This window comes from Saccostrea cucullata, unplaced genomic scaffold, assembly GCF_032062105.1.
Source record: "Saccostrea cucullata isolate Sc308-1 unplaced genomic scaffold, CSIRO_AGI_Scuc_v1 ctg50, whole genome shotgun sequence".
NCBI classification, from domain to species: domain Eukaryota; kingdom Metazoa; phylum Mollusca; class Bivalvia; order Ostreida; family Ostreidae; genus Saccostrea; species Saccostrea cuccullata.
Window position 1 is genome coordinate 391,592 of NW_026931583.1, and position 20,178 is coordinate 411,769.

Consider the following 20,178-nt stretch of genomic DNA (forward strand, 5'->3'; position numbering starts at 1 on the left):
ATTGTATTTTGTAGCTGTTAACATGTAATATAAGTCTTGAAAATCTATATTCGGTCATATTTTTGTACAATGTCACAGAAAAAGAGACAAAGCATTAAGTTCTACACAGAGTACAATCCCCTTACAGCAGCTGTGGTCTCGAACTTCTTGTGCTCAAGCTGGAGGTTCTCTGCCTCCTCCTGGGTACTCCCCATACTGGTGTGGGTGGCTGCCATCACCTCACACAGCTCCAGGATCCAGTCTATAGCCTAGGGGGACAAATAAAAATCTGTTAACCTCCATATCTTTCGGTATACAGGGAAATTTTTGCCCCCATGTTATTTTTGCCCCTTTCGCCCTCTTCCTGACAGGGCGAATTTAAAATGGTGTGAGTTCAAATTACACAGCATAATATCATAAACAAAACTACAACTGGACAAATTTAAAATGGGGCAAAATAGTTTGCAAATGCAAAAGGGTGAAAATAAGCCTGTATACAGTATACAGTTGATCCTTGTAATCCCAAAGACTGATACCTCGAATACCATGGATATGTTAAAGTGACTTGGAAGTCCCCAACCCTTATTCCCTACATCAGATATCTCACACATTTTTCTTGAACCCATTCAGTAAATGAGATTTGATTGAACATGTTATCATAATTACAGGAAAATTTTAGATTCTTGACAGTACTTATTCAGCAGTGAAATCAACCTTCCATAGCAAAGTTTTATATGACACTCCTGTACCTGATCAGCGTCCCTTTCACAAGTGCGTAGTTGAAGTATCTGTTGTAGTTTGAGTTTGCGGACATCAGACAGTTCGTCACAGCGTAATTTTCTCTCCTGGAGGTCCTCCAGTTTCTTCTGGACGTGTTTAATCTGTGAGGCGTAGTCTGGGGTGATGTCCTTACCCATGGCATTCTTGACAGGGCGGGACATTTCATCCAACAGGCTCTGGCCATCATCCAAGGTCTGCTGAGCCAAATTGTCTGGAGAGGACAATAAACGAAATGTACAGTTAATGTTTATTTCATTTTCTTAGGACAACTTTCACTATAAGAATGATTGAACATATTTTATTTTAAAAATTTCAACAGTAGTTGAAATATGGTACCATATTAATTTATAACAGGGGACTGTTTATAAAAGTCTTCAAATGAGATACACTACCCATCTCTAACAAAAGGATACTTTTTTAATTTAATTATTAAATACATGTAAATGTATCTTAATTTTTTTTTGATTGAGGGATACTGAAGAAAGACCTATGAATCTCTGTATACAGTACCTATATTTTCACATTTGTCATTGAGATTCTGAATGGCTGCCTCAGCAGAAGGGACATCCTCAGCCTCTATCTCACTACACAGCATCTCAAGTAGGTCATCCAACTTCACAGAAAACTGGGGAAAAAATAAGACACTCTTTATATAGTCCTCTTACAAGATTTTCAATGATTGGAAGCTAATACTGTTGAATCTTTCTCAAAAAATATCTTTTCTGATATATTACAGAAAAGATGTGTGATTAAGGAGAATTCAAAAGTTTTCTGCCAATACACGTTTTTTTTTATCAAAACAGTGGATGACATTTGTTTTTAATGGTCCACCAGTCCTGTACTAACCTCTTCTGCCAGTCTGTGGAATCGTACGGAGGTGATCAACAGAGTGCGTCGACGTTCCAGTCGACTGGCGAAGCTCCGGCAGACCGTGTCCATGTAGTCCCGGGTTGACCTGATGTCCGCTGTGGCTGGATGTTCCTCACTGATCAGCTCCTCCGCTGTGTGTCGCAGTTCTGCGTACTGACCATACGTGTCCTGAATGACAAAAGAAATACAGTTGTGTATTTAAGTGTAGTGTTTGCTGAAAATTAACTCATGTTTTTTCAATCAGTAGAAGAGCCATGAAGGATTTATCATAATGTTATTTTATTTTTCAATGCAATACATAACATTTCCAGTGATTTGCACCTTAAGAACAAGTGACAATGAAGCATAGAAAACTCTGAAACCCAATAAGGGTAGCCAATTCTTTGCATTTTTACAAGGTTCTTTATCTAATAGTTTACTTTATTCATATATACAGAAATTTTACTTTTTAATAATGTAGACAACACACTTATGTGTGTCCATGAAAACAACACAAAGATATCAGAGAAATAAGATATAAGTCCTACTGTGCATTTGATTTCCATTTCTTCATGTCTTTTCCTCAGTTCCTCAGCAGCATGGTAAGAATCCCCAATCCCCACCTGTGAGGCCAGCAACTTCTCCCCAGGACCAAGAATCCAAGTCACCACCTACCAAATTATCAAGTAATCTCGATAATAGAGATTGTTCTGATACCTTATTGATGGACGCCTTTAAATAATTCATCTGTACGTTTTATTCTAATACACAAAATATTACAAAATGTATGTGCATTGGTACATTTCCATAGTTAAACCCCGAAAAACCAACAAATTTTGGGCCAATCTTAATTTCTTTCAAGCTTCAAAAAATAGAACTGAAGCCCATCCAAATTCCCTAGAAAACTAAGACTCACATTTTTGACGTTTCTCTGGAAGTCCTCGTAGTGTAGGTTGAGATTGAGTGAGCGATCTCGGTCCTCCAGTAGGTTCTGTAACTTGTCTACGCGGTTCTCTAGGTACGTGATCAGCCGCTTCACCTGTTTCTGTTCCTCAAGGTTATCCAGCGTACTCGCTGTGTCCTCCTCCGAGTTCCCCGGCCTCTTAAGTCGGGTCAAAAGGTCACGACCTGCAAAACAAATTCAGGAAAATTTACAAAGATTTTTATTGAATGTCAAAAAGTATGTGTATAACTTCAGTCACTGTTACTATTTTATCTGTTTTGCTATGCATCTCACAAAACTGACATACATAGTATTTTTAAGATAAAGATTTATACTTGTAAAAAATAAGCTGTCTGCTATTTTTTTTTTAAATAAGCAAATATTCCTTTAAAAGCATTAAAAGTACTTTTGATTAAGTATTAGTTGATGAAAAATGATTTAATCATAAACAAAGAATGCTTCTTTTGTACAACTTCAAGCTATAACTTTCAAACAACTTTCCATCAGAAAAAAAAATATTACACTGAATCTGGCAATATTTTATGCACTGAACTATGAATTACAACCAAATTGAATACTACATGTACAAAAAATAATTTATTTGTTCATGCAAACAAACTCCAAAATGAAAAAATAAATGCATTTCCAAACTGGCACCAAACCTGCAGTCTTTAGTACATCATCCCTGTTAATAAATTTCATATGAACTTCTACTTTATCAAATTTTACTTTATCAAATATGATGTGTTTTGAAACAAATGCACCCCCTCCCTCTCCCAAACAGCTGTTGTGTGGATATATTTGACCAAATAACTGTTGTTAATAGGGAAAAATACAGCTGTCATCCTGTTCAAATGAACCTAAAATCAAAAGCTATCATCTCACTTTATACAAAGTCTCTAGGTTGCTTTGCTTCAAAATTGGATATAACTTGGTACAATGATGTAAAAAGACAATGGCTAACAAATCACTGCATGGTCTAAAACTCATAGGAATAAACATTACAGACATATTTATCTATTTGGGTGATATGGCTATCTTCGAAATTTCAGCTTACAACGCTTGAATCAAGTCATTTACATGTGTAGAGTATATAATAACATTGAATGCCCTTAAAAGATTACAAGAAGTGGGTTTTACTTTTCTTATCTTCCCAAAACTTATTGCCCTGATGTTAAGGATGTCTTGAGGATTAAAAAGACCAGACCAGGTATTTAAATCCAGATATCCATATCATTCCAAACACTAACATCCATATATATCTGACTCATGTATACATAATATAATAAAAAAGAAGAAAAAATATGTTCTGTACATTCATCAAATACAAACCATGATCTTCCAAGATAGGAATTGGGACAAATTTGTCTGAAAATTACATGAATCTCAGTAAAACTAGAAACTGATAAGAATTTCATACAAAACCATTTTTCAAGTGAACCATATTTAGAATCATGTTTAACTTGGCGAAAACATTTTTTTCTGTAATGAGGCTTTTGTCTCATAAATGTAAAAAATCTTAAGAAGCTATTCAAATTATAAATTGAGAGAGAAAGGGATGAGAGAGAAAAAAAAGACAAATGTGAAATAATAATGAGATTATACCGTCGCGTATGACTTGGGTGGGGACACTCATGATGGACTCCTGGAAGAAGCGGTGCTGACGGAGGGACTCCAGGGGACTGGTCAGGGTCTCCTTCTGGGAGTATACCTGGTGTATCTGGGTCTCCGAGTCGTCCAGGTGTGACGAGGCCGCGCGCGACTCACGGATAAACTTCTCCAGGTCCTACAAAAAGACCAGATTCATTCCAACACCTCTATCAACATTTTTATAGGTATATCATTTAGAGGGGATTTTCAATTTACTATGAATGCAAAAAGGATATATTCAAATCTAGTGACAGGATTGAGATTTCAAACTAGTGCCATTCTGCATTCTACGATATGGACCAAATTGTTTACCAGTGTTTGGGCATCAGGCTAGTGCTTTTGGTCCAAACTGAGCCAATTTTAATTGAATTTCATATTAAACAAGCAAAAGGACTTACAATTCTGTTTTGGAGCCACTCATGATGGTTGTACCACAGCAGTCCTCCATAACTGTGAGTCAGCTGATTCTTATCTACGTAAGTGTACAGTCTCTGGAGATTTACAAACTGGGGCTGAAATATCAATAGAAAGAAGGCATATATATCAGTCTTCTCTAATTTCTGAAATTTTTTTACATAATTTCTCAAATATAGCAAGTTCAACATTAACTTTCAGTCCTATCCTCACCTCTAGGTTTGGGTTGTTTCTGTCTCTCCTGAAGCTGCTACTACTGGACCGTCTGTCCATCTGTTGGTCAGCCTTCAGTACTAGCACTTGCTTCATGTATTCTCCAAGAGATTGCTGAAAAAGAATGTTTTGTTGTAATGTTGGGAAATTTGTAATAAATTTCATTTTATTGTCATTAATTAGACTAGAATTTCTTTTTAAAAAAATCTTCAATTTATCTTTACAAAAACAGTTTATAGCAAATCACAGCAATAAATTTGTTAATTGATATCTAAAGATTCCCTGGGTGTTTCCTTACTTTGAGACAGCCCAGCACTGTGACCAGGTTCTGCCAGGACCCATCTCTACTGTCCACAATAGCTGTGAAGCCCCGCCTCTTAGACTCCTCACTGAAAAGTTCATCAAAACTGCCAATTAATCAATGTCTTCAATGGGAATGAGTATCTCCAAAAATTTTGTATCACGAAATATCCCAAATGTATATAATAGCATGACTTTTATTACACCTAATTTTTACTATGATTTCAAATGAATTTTCAAGTTTTTTCCAATAAATTTTGTGTAAAAATGTAACTTTGCTTTTCATTTTTATTTTACATGCTACTAAAGCATGTTTGTTTGCTAAGATTCTATTTTTTTTACTGTTTTATACATGTAATATTTTTACAATTCTTGTAATTATAATTCAACATCGAGTCTGAAAAAAATGTTAATTATTTCTGGATTTATAATTACAAAACATTACATATTGTGATACACCATATCACAATATGTATCATGCAAAAAAAAATCACGATATACAGGTATATTGATAAAATAGCACATCCCTAGTCAGGGATCGACACTAACTTTAAAACCATAGTTGCCAGCAGGGATAGCCATTTCTAATTTCCACTAGCCCTGTTTATGTATTAGTTGTCCAGCAGCCAAAGGCTGGTGGCCGAGTCACGAAGCGATGAGGGGGGTAGGTGAGGGAGGGGTCTTTCCCCTCCTGCTGGTGGGGGTACGGGGGGCCTCCCCCGGGAAATTTTGAAAATAGAGATACCAAATCCCGCATTCTGGCTGTATTTTGGGTAAAATTATGTCACTCTATGATTGTACCTAAGACATTTTTCTGTTCAAAAAATTCCATATTTATAATCATTTAGGGTATTTCGAATCACCTTCAAAGTTTTACATTTTGACTTACAAAAATAATAAGTATGACGATAAAACATATGTTTGAAATTAAATTTAACAATGATCAGGTACATTGTGTGTAAATTATAATTATTTTTGTTGCTCTGAGTGAGTGTTTGGTAAAATTTACAGTAGTCCTGCAGGGCATGTTTAGTATCCTGACCTCAATATTCACTTGTCCCGGGCCAGCGGGCTACCGTTAGTATCGAACCCTGCTAGTCTTCAACAATACAAGTTTGTAATTGAATCTTAAATATTAGTCCTAAACAAGCAAAAAGTCTTTAACATTTGTGTAAAAAAAATGTATAAACAATGACATATTAACATAGCTTTCAGGTATTCATCCTCGATAAGTATTATTTTAATATGTGAGGTAAAAAAAAGTTAAAGATGTATTGTGGTTTTGAAAAAGTTGCAGTACTTTTGCAAATTGTGTTAAAAGGGAGCTAACTCTGAAATTCAACCACTAAGTCTGGATATATAATGATAAAGCTCCTAAATATTGTGTGGGTGTTCCTCAGATATCTTAAAAAATGTCCTTAAAGTTTTTCCACTAATGTGACTTTTAGATGATCTTGTTCAGATAAAGTGCCTTGGCCATTGTTCTGCCCTGAGGCTGCTTGTTTACAGCCAGGTTAAGCATGAAATAACCGTCCCTAATCTACGGACAAACATCAGACACGGTCTGAGGACAATGGTACACGGGATTATCTAACATACCTAGACTTGTGTGTGTAGATCTCTATCTTGTTTACTTACTGCTGATTGTAGAAAACATTAATAACTCAATCTCTTATCGGAGTACCTGCTGTTTTATAACCAGGTGTAGGAGCTCGTAAATTTTGTAAATAAATATTTACTTTTCTACAGGATGTCCTACCCTTTTTGCTACAGTGTATTGACAATTGATTATATACTCAAATAAATGACCAGTGGTTTACTGGGACAATACTAGCTGGGGGGAGCATTCCTTTTTCAAAAGCCAAACAACAGAGGCATAAAGAATATATTGTATTATGTGTCACAAGCAAAAAACTTAAATGTACAAATTCAATTCTACTGCAAACCATGTGCACCAGCACTCTCAAAACCAAGAGATTTGTTTTGTCAACATAATACAAGATTCTTGATTAACTTTGACAGGTATAATAATGTATTTGTGACAATTTTTCTGTATTTACCAGCATGGGCATTGGTATATCTCAATGATTTAACTGAAGTTAATTTGAGCTGGTTACCTTACCTGGGTATCTGAGACAGGTACTTGAGGCAGATATTGATGTCATGTGAGTTGTATGTAAGCTGGTTACCTTACCTGGGTATCTGAGACAGGTACTTGAGGCAGATAGTGATGTCATGTGAGTTGTATGTAAACTGGTAACCTTATCTGGGTATCTGAGACAGGTACTTGAGGCAGATAGTGATGTCATGTGAGTTGTATGTAAGCTGGTAACCTTACCTGGGTATCTGAGACAGGTACTTGAGGCAGATAGTGATGTCATGTGAGTTGTATGTAAGCTGGTTACCTTACCTGGGTATCTGAGACAGGTACTTGAGGCAGATAGTGATGTCATGCGAGTTGTATGTAAGCTGGTAACCTTACCTGGGTATCTGAGACAGGTACTTGAGGCAGATAGTGATGTCATGTGAGTTGTATGTAAGCTGGTAACCTTACCTGGGTATCTGAGACAGGTACTTGAGGCAGATAGTGATGTCATGTGAGTTGTATGTAAGCTGGTAACCTTACCTGGGTATCTGAGACAGGTACTTGAGGCACATAGTGATGTCATGTGAGTTGTATGTAAGCTGGTAACCTTACCTGGGTATCTGAGACAGGTACTTGAGGCACATAGTGATGTCATGTGAGTTGTATGTAAGCTGGTAACCTTACCTGGGTATCTGAGACAGGTACTTGAGGCAGATAGTGATGTCATGTGAGTTGTATGTAAGCTGGTTACCTTACCTGGGTATCTGAGACAGGTACTTGAGGCACATAGTGATGTCATGTGAGTTGTATGTAAGCTGGTTACCTTACCTGGGTATCTGAGACAGGTACTTGAGGCAGATAGTGATGTCATGCGAGTTGTATGTAAGCTGGTAACCTTACCTGGGTATCTGAGACAGGTACTTGAGGCAGATAGTGATGTCATGTGAGTTGTATGTAAGCTGGTAACCTTACCTGGGTATCTGAGACAGGTACTTGAGGCAGATAGTGATGTCATGTGAGTTGTATGTAAGCTGGTAACCTTACCTGGGTATCTGAGACAGGTACTTGAGGCACATAGTGATGTCATGTGAGTTGTATGTAAGCTGGTAACCTTACCTGGGTATCTGAGACAGGTACTTGAGGCAGATAGTGATGTCATGCGAGTTGTATGTAAGCTGGTAACCTTACCTGGGTATCTGAGACAGGTACTTGAGGCAGATAGTGATGTCATGTGAGTTGTATGTAAGCTGGTAACCTTACCTGGGTATCTGAGACAGGTACTTGAGGCAGATAGTGATGTCATGTGAGTTGAAGCTGGGGTTGACAGGTTGAGGGGGAAAGGTCAGCACTGGTCCTCCTTGTCTGTCCCTCCCTCCTTTAATATAAGGTCAAGGTCAAATCAATGTTAACCCATAAATCATTATTCTAAATATTTACATGTGTAGTTCTACACTGCACGTAATATTTCTCTAATTATGGTAGTCATAGATTTAATTTCAAATTCAATACATTTAGTGTCTAAAACAAAATTAACTATTCTTAACATATGAGAATATTCCATTCAATTATAATGCTAAGTATAATGTCACTGTATGTATATGTATCAGATTTCTAGCTGCATATTTATTTCAGTCAACGTGGAGACAGTTTTCTGGATTGCTGACAAATACAAGTGTATCAATTGCACAGGCATAGGTTTTGAAATGACACTTAATGCTGATAATGTAATGTGTTGAAAAAATTCATCTGTGCATTATCACCCTATGTAATATGCATAAGGTTGGCTGAAATCTAAGAGCAACACAACGGGTATATACCTGTAAGGTAGACAATCTCTGTTTTCAGGATTTCAATGATGTGAGAGGCCTCCATTCCTCGGGCTGTCAAGTAAAAAAGAATTTTGGTATAGATCAAAATAATCTTAATTTTAGTCACAAGTAAAATATATATCTTCTGGCATACATAAAAAGACCATTTTCCTACTTCAAAGTTACAAATATATATTGATATATAATTGATTCAATCTTGTCTCTGTAGAGACTTCCAACATTCAAAGAAAAAAACACTCCTAAAGCATTTCAATTTCAAAAAGTTAATATGGTTTTCAAATTGACTGAAAATTTAGAGGCTCTGAATATGATAATATTATATATTACATGTCTATGAATTTATTGAAGGAAGAGAGCTAATACACTATGCATGCTCTGTATTTTGATCATGCCAGCGTTTGCCAAGTTCCCAATCCTATATCCTTACACATATAATGTGACATATTGGCTTAATGTGACAACAAGGTCATTCATATACTGTGTTTGTAAAATATTTCACTTTTATAATAGGATTAATTCTGCTTTACAAAAGATAGATTAAATTCATAAATGGTCAAGTAGACATGATTTATTCTATCAAATGTGGAATGTTTTCTATTCAAAAACCATTGATTTCAATGTCAGCCGCTGATAAACATACACTGAGTGTAATGTCTGTTAACTTTGATCAGTTTTTAAACAAAACATGGTCAGTCATCAGTTTATCAGTGAATTTGGAAATTCAAGTACAGATACATCATACATGTATTTCACACAGTCATTAAACCACATGATTTAATGTGGTTGTTTTGTTGAATGCTTTCAAGTCATATGTATTGTTGTGAACTATCAACCTAGACTTAGCATCATACTAGAGAGATTTTCTGCTTCTTTTCACAGTAATTGGTAACCACCTCATAACACCTACCTTCAGGTATTGGGTGAGCACCACTCCCCGAGCTGGCCAAGGACATCTGACTCTGAGTGCTCTGCTGAGTTCGAGTGCTCCGCTGAGCGTGTGAGTACTCACTCCCCTTCCGCGACATCATGGGTGTGGTGTGTGGTGGACTCGCGGCGTCCTTCCTGGAAGGATAAGGTGAGGTCTGGGACCTCAGTGATCTTCTAGAATCATGTGTGGAGTACCCATTCTGTTTAGGGGAGTACTGAGGGCTTTGGTGGGAGGCTGTGATTTGTTCTGGCTCCCTCTGATAGGGAGGGGGACCTTCACTGTCCTGGCGAAGGATGGGTTGATTGGGTAGGTATTTGGGAGAGGTTGATTGTGGACTAGTTTCCTCAGGGTAGAGTGACCTTTGACCCTGAGGTGAGGATGGAGATGGCTGATTCTGTGCATAATTTTGAACTTTTGGTCTAGGACCAGACACAGATCTCTGGCTCTCACTACGAACTAAGTTCCATTGCTGATCAAGACTCAAGTTCTGGAGACTGACAGGTCTGGATAAGTTTGACCCTTCATTTGTCTTCGGTCTGATTGGCTGATAATGTGGCTTTTGATTGGTTGGTGAAGATAAGTTTTGTTGACTGCTGTACTGTGATTCGTTCAACTGACTTTCATCACCTCTGATTGGCCGATATGCTGGTTTGCTGGATTTTTCTTGTGGTCTGATTGGCTGGTATGTTGGCTTAGGAGAAATCTGTTGGCTTCCATAGTGCTGTTTCTCCATTTCATGACGGGAGAGATTTGGCTGGGACACATACTTCTGGGTCTGTGCCTGACCAGATGAATGGCCTAGGATCTGGGATTGACTCCTAGGATCCTGGCGAACTGATTGGGTGAGGTTGGAGGGTTGGAGTCTGTGATGGGATGAATAAGGGTCATAACCTGGGGGACCCTGCAGAGAATGGTGGCTCCCCTGTCGTGACAAGTTAGGGGCAACACCACCCTGATAGGCCATCACTCTGAAAATAGATATGCAAAGGAAAATACTGTATTAAATGTAGCAAGCAAACTGGGAATATGTAACCTGCATCCAATCATATCAAATCTGATTCATTGTTTTTTACCTTTAAAGTCATGGAGTTCGCTGAGCTATTCATGCATTCTCAACAAATCTTTCGTCAAATTAATGACACAATATCTGATAACCAATTTACTATTCTCAGTGACATCATTTACATTTTGTACCTAAACTGTGCATATCGTTCTTTACGAATGTAAAGCATTTGACAAGAGTATTTGCATAAATGATCTTGGATTTTATTGTCAGTTCTAGAGTTTCAAGTACAGGAATTGATTCTTCTACAGTGTGAATATATATGTATATAACACTGCAGTATACACCTTGATCAAAGACTGTCAACATTGAATTTAAAATACAGGTTGGGAAATTTTTAAATAGTGCATATTTTCAAGGTTGAGTAATCACGACAAGGATAATTTCCAGTAGCGTTCCATTGAAGACGGCTATTTTATGTATGGGAAACCCTAGCCTCTACACTCGTAAATGACAGCATCGGGGGTTTAGTCGCTGTGAGATCTTCTTTCTAAAGCAATTTAAAATTCTGTCTTCTTAAACTCTTTGTTAGTCTGCTAATTCAGTAGCTGACAGATCTAGATAACAATTTATTTTTCTTATTATCTAATAAAAGATAAATAATTCTGATACATGAAAGCTGAGACATTACAAATGGAACATTTATATCACAGCTTGAAAACATCACAGGCCTGTGGGCCTTAAAGGCCACCTAAGAGTAGTATATATGTCTGTTATGAGTTTCTCTTGATATGACCAACTCAGCCACTAAGGTACTGAATTGCATTAATTTTCAACTTTGACTGATGTTCACTCTCATTCTAGTTATCTTGATCCTATGTCATTAGGAGTGCAATATTGAAGAATCTGAGAAATAAATTTATTCAAACCTCGTTATCTCAAATTCAATGGGACTTCATAAGAAAAAAAAGATCTATAGCAAAACTCATTTAGTACGAACACTGATAGAGCGAATTTACGGATATAGCGAAGTCATTTTTGATCCCAAGCTATATAAATTTAATGAATTTCTTATACAATTATAACGAATTATGGATTTAGCAAAGTAATTTCATAGGTCCCAGTGACTTCATTATAACCAAGTTTTACTGTATAATCCTGAAGTTCAAGATATCGAGGGTAAAATACTCGAGAAATATACATGGTTGCATGGATCCCCCAACCACTTCGACATATATTATTCCATTGGTATACTGATTACTGAAGTTCAAATAATGTACATGTACTACAATGTATATGATACCAAGAATAGCCAATGGAAACTCAAAAGCTTATTTCCAATGGGGGTCCTTTGCATGGATGTTGGCATGGGGGGGGTCATTCCTAAAGGAGGAAACTACTATACAGCATCCAAAGAAATTCTGCATGTTCAAGTGGCATTTACCTCTGCCAATCACAGAGATTGAACTCAGATTTTAGCACTTGAGAAGCATCGAGTGCACTACCAGTACAATTTAATTTAATATGTAGATTTTAAAGATGCTCATATCAAGGATATGATACCTACTAGCTCCCCTCTCTCATCTGTGAACTTGGAACAAACAATATTTCACAGATCAGCAAATAAGTAATGACTCAGATGTCCTCAAATTATAAACCATGATAGAAGTAAATGTCTCAATAGTGTACAGTTTTGACTACAGAAATGACCTTGGTACACATACCAGGTATGTAACTCAAAAACTATAAAAGGCCTCCCCTTTTAACAAGTAATTAACATTCAATGAACTTTATTTTTACCTGACAGATAATTGCTGTGATTAATTTTATCTTTACAATCTGCATTATACAGCTCTGGGTAATGATGTCGCAATTGTCAATTTACTCCATTACCTAAACCCTCCAAAGACTAACTTGAATATAGGGCTCAATTGTCCACAAGGAATGCATTCTAATGTCCTCTATCCAAGAATAAGAGGAAAATTTACACTGCAGTAAACATTTAAAAGTAAGGTTAGCAAAGAACATGATCATAAGGTTTCTACACGCACTGAATGATATATTTTACACAAATTCAGGAGAGAGTAAATCATAGCAAGGACAGAGAAGAAATTCTATACAAGCAGAAGTCTATAAATAAGAGGTATTTTAATTGTTATGAATCAGTGTTTATTATCATGCATCACAGAACGAAGGAAAATGAATCATCATATTGCATTACTGTAGATTCCTAATTATACGCGAGGAATTAATTTCCACGTAATTACGCGAGGAGCATCACTCGCGAAAAAATATTACTCACTTTTATTTTCATGGTGCTGAAATCTATGTAAATTCCATTAATCAACCGTCGATTCGCGAATTATAATTCTCGCGATCTGACGTTGAAGTACTCGCAACAAATAAGGAATCTACAGTAATCATTATATTAAAATCACACATTGGTCATAGGTAGTACATGTATACAGCTTTCTATTTATGCTAAATACTATCTCGATCATAACACATCGATACTGATACTCAATTTGTAGCATTATCATACCTACATGTAATTTCTCATGTCTTTGAATTAATTTTGTTTCAATTATAACCTTAGAAATCTGTAAAATTTACAGCACAATTAACTATTTATGACATATTGTTTTCAGTGTTGGGGCCTAATATTGTTACATTGATTTTGTGTTAAATTTGTTCAGAGCTAGTGATATGCATGCAGTTTTGTAATTATTATCTCACCAAGAAGTCTGACAGGTGCATTCTTCTAGAACAGGATATTGTCCTATCAGATTATCCGTATATTGTTACTGGCGTTCCATTAATATTTGACCATTTTCATAACTTTACTTTTGGGGGGGGGGGGGGGGGGGGGGGTTGAAAAAACTACAGAGGATAAAATCTGATATATAAAATTGTAATTTTCTACAGACATACAGATCCAGTCCCTTTATATACCTGGTACCTACACCTCTTTACATCTACGTGTGAATATTACATGATTTAGTCCTACAACTTCTACTCCAAACTGCAGAATAATGGGAGTGGGACATTGGGGGGGGGGGGGGTTAGGGGGGCACTCTCTGTGCATAACCTCTATAAAACAACAAGTATTCTTCAAATTAGCTGTCATACATTGATCTAATAATGATTAAAATTGTCAAAATAATATTCTTATGTGGCTGGTTCTCAGGAGAAGATGCAGACTTTGCCACTAAATTTAACAGAGCCTGAGGGGTATGGCCATGCAGACAGACCCTTTGGTCTGGCAATCTTATATATAATGTATCTGTGTGGAACCCTCCCAGCTATCTTTTCCTCTTTCCTCCCTGTTTTTTTTTCCCACTAGAACTTACATGGTGTACTTCTTCTACAAGGACAGAGTCCTGCATGCTCAGTCCATTAACACTAAAGATTCCCAAATGTTGGCTTTATTTTCTGTGTCTTGCACAAAGCCTATACCTCTCATGAAAATAAACATCTGAATAAGCAGTGCACTCAATAAACCCTTCAATGAAACTTATAAGGCTACTGATTACATTACTCCTTACTAATACTAAATTCATACAACATTTATTGTAGACTTTAATAGTGATTGTCCATACATTGTATCATACATATTAAAGCACTGATTCAGAAAACATTTGTTTCATTTTTACGAGTTGATGGCATCAACTCAAGTTATGTTACTGGTAAGGGATTCCCCATGTATCGAAACTAATCACATTTTCGTTTGAGTATTTTGCATACAGATTCTTGTATAATATTGGCTTATTTACAATATTCATGATCTACAGAATAAGAATATGTTTCCTGATATGATTTGAAGTGTTTATAAACTTAAATACTTATTATTTTATTTTTTTGGAATTTGTGTCAATCCGCGAGAGAAAATAGTGCAAGGGGCATGCAGTCAAAAATTGTGACATGTCGTGCAAACAAAGTTTTGATTTTTAAGTCAATAAATACTAGTATTTCTAACTATTTCAACTTATTTTAAGTAATTTGAAAATAGATTTTGAAAGAAAATTTACACAATTAAATATTGTACAAACCAGGTTATTTTTACAAGACTGACGTGTTAGTGGTATATAAATAAACTAATCCTTGCGCTGATCTAGTATGCTAATGACCAGTGCAATTTTCCCGCGATAACTAGTGATGAAGTATTTATATATAGAACACTACTTATGTTTGTAAACAAAGCGAGAAACACCTAGTTAAGAGGGATAGTCAAAGTGAAATCAAATATTAACCTGAAAGGGAAGAAATGAACTGTACCAGTTGATAAAATATTTTTTATGTAAATGCCATTACTTCTTGTGCAAACAATAAAAGAACCACTGTCTTCCACAATTTAGATCTGCATCACAGCAAGTTTTAATTACAGTAGAGGTCACTTAACATGCCTGTTATTCTTATCTTATTGTCTGCGCTACTTTAGAAAGAGAGTTCCTTTACTATATCCAGCTGTGTCTTACCATCAGATGCTGGCAATGTGATACAGTGAATTAATTTAAAGTACAGAAGACAGTAAAAAAATAACCAAAAAAAAAAATATATACAGAAAGATTAAATCGGGTGTTATTCATAAATAAAATGAGAAATGTTTGTTTATAAATGTTAATCAAGAGACTGAAAATTCAAATATATTCAATAGTAAATAGATTATGTAAACGATTAATATACCATGCCATTGTGATAAAGTTTTAGTCTTCAGTCAAAAAGCCAAAAAGAATAAAATTATTAATCCTTCATGAATTTATCAATGAAAGTCATGTAGTTGAATTACAAAAGAGCTCAATTGAAAGAAATGAAATATTACACGTGCAAATCAATGAATTGAAGTCAGGTAGATATATTTCAAGAGTGTCTAAACCAAACGAAAAAAAAAAATTAAAATGTTCATTTCAACTAAAAGTCAAAAAGCGTTGAATTTTAAGAGCAGCTAAATCGGGAGAATTGGAGTATTTATTTTGCATATCAAAGACCATACAAGACAAGGAGTTGAATTTCACGAGAGGCTAAATCAAGAAAATATCAAATATACATGCAAATTTTGAAAGACGAGGAGCCGAATTTCAATAACCATATTAAACAAATCAAAATTTTGAATTTTGTAATATGCATATCAATGAAAATAGAGGATTTGAAATTTAAGAGTGGCTTAATCACGAGAAATAAAACATATTGATGTGCAATGAAAATGTCAATTTATGAAAATAGTGAAAATATTTGATGTGCATATTATGGTGCATTTTAATGATTTTATTCATTTGCGCTCTTTTTAAGTTATAATTCCCTATTCTAATATTGTTGAAGGTTGGTCCTCTTAGTTTGAAATATTTGTGTGAAAAGCTGCTTTATTTATTTTTTTCATCAGAGCACATAACACATATAACCCAAATATGTATCAGTGATCTCAACTCATTTTAACAGTAAGTAGTTGATCCTTACATCGTGCGTTCGAATCCCACTATTGGACGTGGCGACCGATCCTTCAGATGAGACCTAATAAATCGAGGTCCTGTGTGGCAGTATGTGCTGACACAAAAAAACCATCACTGATCAATGGCCGTAAAGTGATGAGTATAGGGCAAAAATTGAAGCACTAAGTGGTGATGCCTAGTCATATGAGTAAAAATTCTCGAGAGGGATGTTAAACAACGTACAAACAATACCATCAACTCGTAGCAGTACTTTCAGTACTTTGATTTATCATATGCCTTCATTAACCTACGTAAAGTAAATGTTCAAAATGCATGTTATAAAAAGTATTTGAGAGACTATATTTTATCTGATCTGACCTGACTGTTTGAACAACTGCTTTAATATGAAATAGTTGTGTCTTACACTGTCATTCCTCTAAGTAACACTAATTTTTATTTCTTGTGTTTCAAATAAGTGACTGTATATTTGATATATACATCAGGCTTTGAAGTCTTAATACATCATCAACATTTGTGTGTGTTGTGTGTATACAAAATAAACATCCCCCATCCGTGTGTTAATTCCTCTACACCTATAGATATATATTTGACTTACATAACTGTCCATATTGATATTTGTACCTTTATTCATCACCCAGTGTAAATGTCATAGGTGAGATAAGTTGTTCCACAATATAAACACACCAAACAAATGGATTTGGACAATGACACTTCTAACCTGTTAAAACCTTCTAAACTATACAGGCAATTTACAGATAAACTCGGATCAAGTCCTGGTCAAGAATCTTCTAATGCTATTGTAATAGCCAGAAAATCTAACTAGCTTAACTTTTCTTTACTAGCTGACTTAAAAAAGGATCTTTGTTATGTAATGTTTATAAGGATAATGACATTCCTTTTCTTTGTTTTCATTCATTGATTGAATATAATCTTCTTCACAAACAGAATAAAACCATCAAGAGAACATAGACAGGACTACAGTGTGTATATGCCTATAATCAGTTGAAATTAGTCCAAAAAATATTGTTTTTAAGTGACAATTACAATTGTGTAACAGGCATGAATGGTAGATCAACAAATAGCATGTCAATGTGAAACATTTCAATACAGACATTTAAAAGTCTATCTCTTGTCTTTCCACTTGACAATAACATATTCATCGTGGATCTACTTCAATCTCAAAGTGGATTTTTTTTTTTTTTTTGAGTTTCAATTATTTTACTGTTTTCAATAACTGTTACAATAATTATCAATAATTTATATCACAATGGACTGAAAGACAAAACTTAATTGTATATTTTTGTCTGTCTCTTTGATATTTTAGGCTTCTGAATAAATTTTAATAGTAGCCACCAGGTATCCATGCATGCTGAACTGTCAGGCTTTAAAGTCGTTATGATAATCAGGCAACTTGACAGCTGAGAGCTCATAATATATATAACTATAATAAACATATATTATTATTTTTTTTTACAATTATTTTCATTTTTTTTAAATTAAATATTTAAAATAAAAAAATATGTAACGTCACACCGACAGGGAGAACTTCTTTGCATTTTTGGCAAAATGAATTCAAAAAGGGCCTAGTTGTCTGTTTTTGCATGATGGATAAACTTTCATTATTCTTCTAGATTCCATATAAAATGTACGAGTATTTTTCTGAAACCCTAAATACATTAACCTATATCAACTTTTATTCAGTAATTACTGAATAACAGACTAATTATTAATAAGTCAGGTAGATTACTGTTACTTTAAACTCCTACTCAAAACACCCTGCACCTAAATTCCTTAAAAGTTTACCATTGATTATATTGATTTTTAAGTTTAAAAGTTAAAGGTAAAACATTCCTGGCGATTTGTCTCATTTTATCTTTCAACTAGCTGCAAACAAAGAAGACTTTTGGCTGAGTTGTCTAGCATTCAGAGCTTCAGCAAAACTTTAAATAGTTCTCTCAGTCTGTCCTGACCGAGTTCACATACTTACCTGAACCACTTATTTGGGGTGAGAAAAAAAAAATTGTGACCGTTAAATTACTACCTGACCTTACATTTTCCTGCTTTTATTGCGTTTTCGAAAGTGAAATGCTGCATAGAGAATAAATAGAAGATAATTCTTCCAGATAATTCTGAATAAATTATATACTATAATCATAAAATCTGAAAAAAAAACCATCATAATATTAACCCATCATGATACTAACAATAATTGAACACTGTAATGAACGTTTCTTATTAATCAAGAGCTTCAGTTTATTCTAAATTTGTCTGAGGAGAACAGTCCATTTGTATACACTTTCTTTTGAAAAGAATCTAGATTGAAATCAGGAATACACGAGGGGAATGGAATGTGTCGGCTGTCAACACAGGTGTGAATAATGGCCACATACCAGATACAGACTATAGATTTACAGGTAGACCCCACAAGACCTGTTTCTCGACTGGCGATTTTCATTTAAAACTGTGTAAACTATCACAAAGAATCAAACAAAAACCCCATATATCTACAAACAAACTATCTTATTAAAAAATCTCATTTAGTATCTGCATTTCTGACGCATCAAAATGCCAGAACCATTTGTTGACATTCACGAAAATTCATCAGACCCAAAGACGGAAGAGGACTAGCGCTCTATTCATTGATTATGCACTGCAATCAATCACTGTATACTTTTAAGAATTATTTTATAAGCCTACCTCTGTTTTGGTGTTCAAAACTACTCCATTCCATAAACGAAATTTCAGTAAAGTCCCGAATGTGGAATGGTCACCAAACTTTCAATATACTTTTTTCTCAAACAGCTCTCTGACATAGACCAAACTTAAAAACCGCTCAGGTGACACGGATTTACAGGTAAGTCGACCATGACGAGGTTTCCACCCCTGTCATCTGTCAGCACGACAAATGAATGAAAAATAAGATATGTCTGCTATTTAATATTTTTTAATTAATTGTAATAATTACGATTTACATACAAAAGAAATGTACAATTTAGAAGAGTTTAAATACAACAGCATGTCCTATCTTCGCAGGCTAACAAATAAGCCTGTACATTACAAAAATTAAATTATCTATATAGCCTATAGATACAGGTGTAGATTCATTAATATCTTTTATTCATTTTATTTTTCTAACTATTTTTCGGGTGAAATATTTATTAACTGTTAAAATTCCCCCTTTTTTTTTTAAATCACCACATTTGCATAAATTCATTCTTTAATTACATCAGAAGGTATTGATACGAGGGGCATTTCAAAAGTTCTGGCAACTGTTTGATAAAAAATTAACCGTTTTACGAAAATTATTGAGTTTTATATCATTGGAAAGATCAAAAAATATACACATATTGTGACGTCATGTTATAATTTTTATGACGTAATAACTCAGAAAATGACGTCACAATATAGACTGTTTAGCATACTGAAAAGTCTCGATTTTATCCAAATGAGACGATCGTAAAAGTGCTGCCAAAGGCTTATTTGAAAAAAAAATTCAAAGAAATTTTTTATATGCAAAGAAGTAGAGTAGGACTATGATACTATTTATCAGCAATTCCATTATTCTTTGTATGGTTTGTTTACGAGCACAGTTTATGTTCGGTTATGCTATCATCGACATTAATTTAAGATTTTTATTTACATGATACGGCTGGATATTCAGTCTTTTATATAGCTCTCCATTGTTTGAAATAAAACAAGTCTTGTATTAAACTGAAGTAGTTTAATGCAGTTTTCCTCTAATATATTTTGAGTAATAGGA

The 20,178-nt window shown here is 34.9% G+C and overlaps 1 protein-coding gene across 1 annotated transcript in view; it reads right to left on the reverse strand.

The window, feature by feature from the left end:
* The window catches only part of LOC134233068 (titin-like), a 177,995-nt gene extending 158,770 nt beyond the window's left edge, over positions 1 to 19,225 (reverse strand). The window contains 14 exon segments of the mRNA XM_062715064.1: positions 126 to 248; positions 729 to 970; positions 1,270 to 1,384; positions 1,606 to 1,797; positions 2,157 to 2,279; positions 2,525 to 2,736; positions 4,157 to 4,337; positions 4,600 to 4,713; positions 4,829 to 4,942; positions 5,127 to 5,217; positions 8,475 to 8,589; positions 9,032 to 9,094; positions 9,951 to 10,939; positions 19,116 to 19,225. Of these exon segments, the coding sequence (XP_062571048.1) occupies positions 126 to 248; positions 729 to 970; positions 1,270 to 1,384; positions 1,606 to 1,797; positions 2,157 to 2,279; positions 2,525 to 2,736; positions 4,157 to 4,337; positions 4,600 to 4,713; positions 4,829 to 4,942; positions 5,127 to 5,217; positions 8,475 to 8,589; positions 9,032 to 9,094; positions 9,951 to 10,935 (2,670 nt within the window). The 5' untranslated portion in view covers positions 10,936 to 10,939; positions 19,116 to 19,225.
* Positions 19,226 to 20,178: the final 953 nt, after the last annotated feature.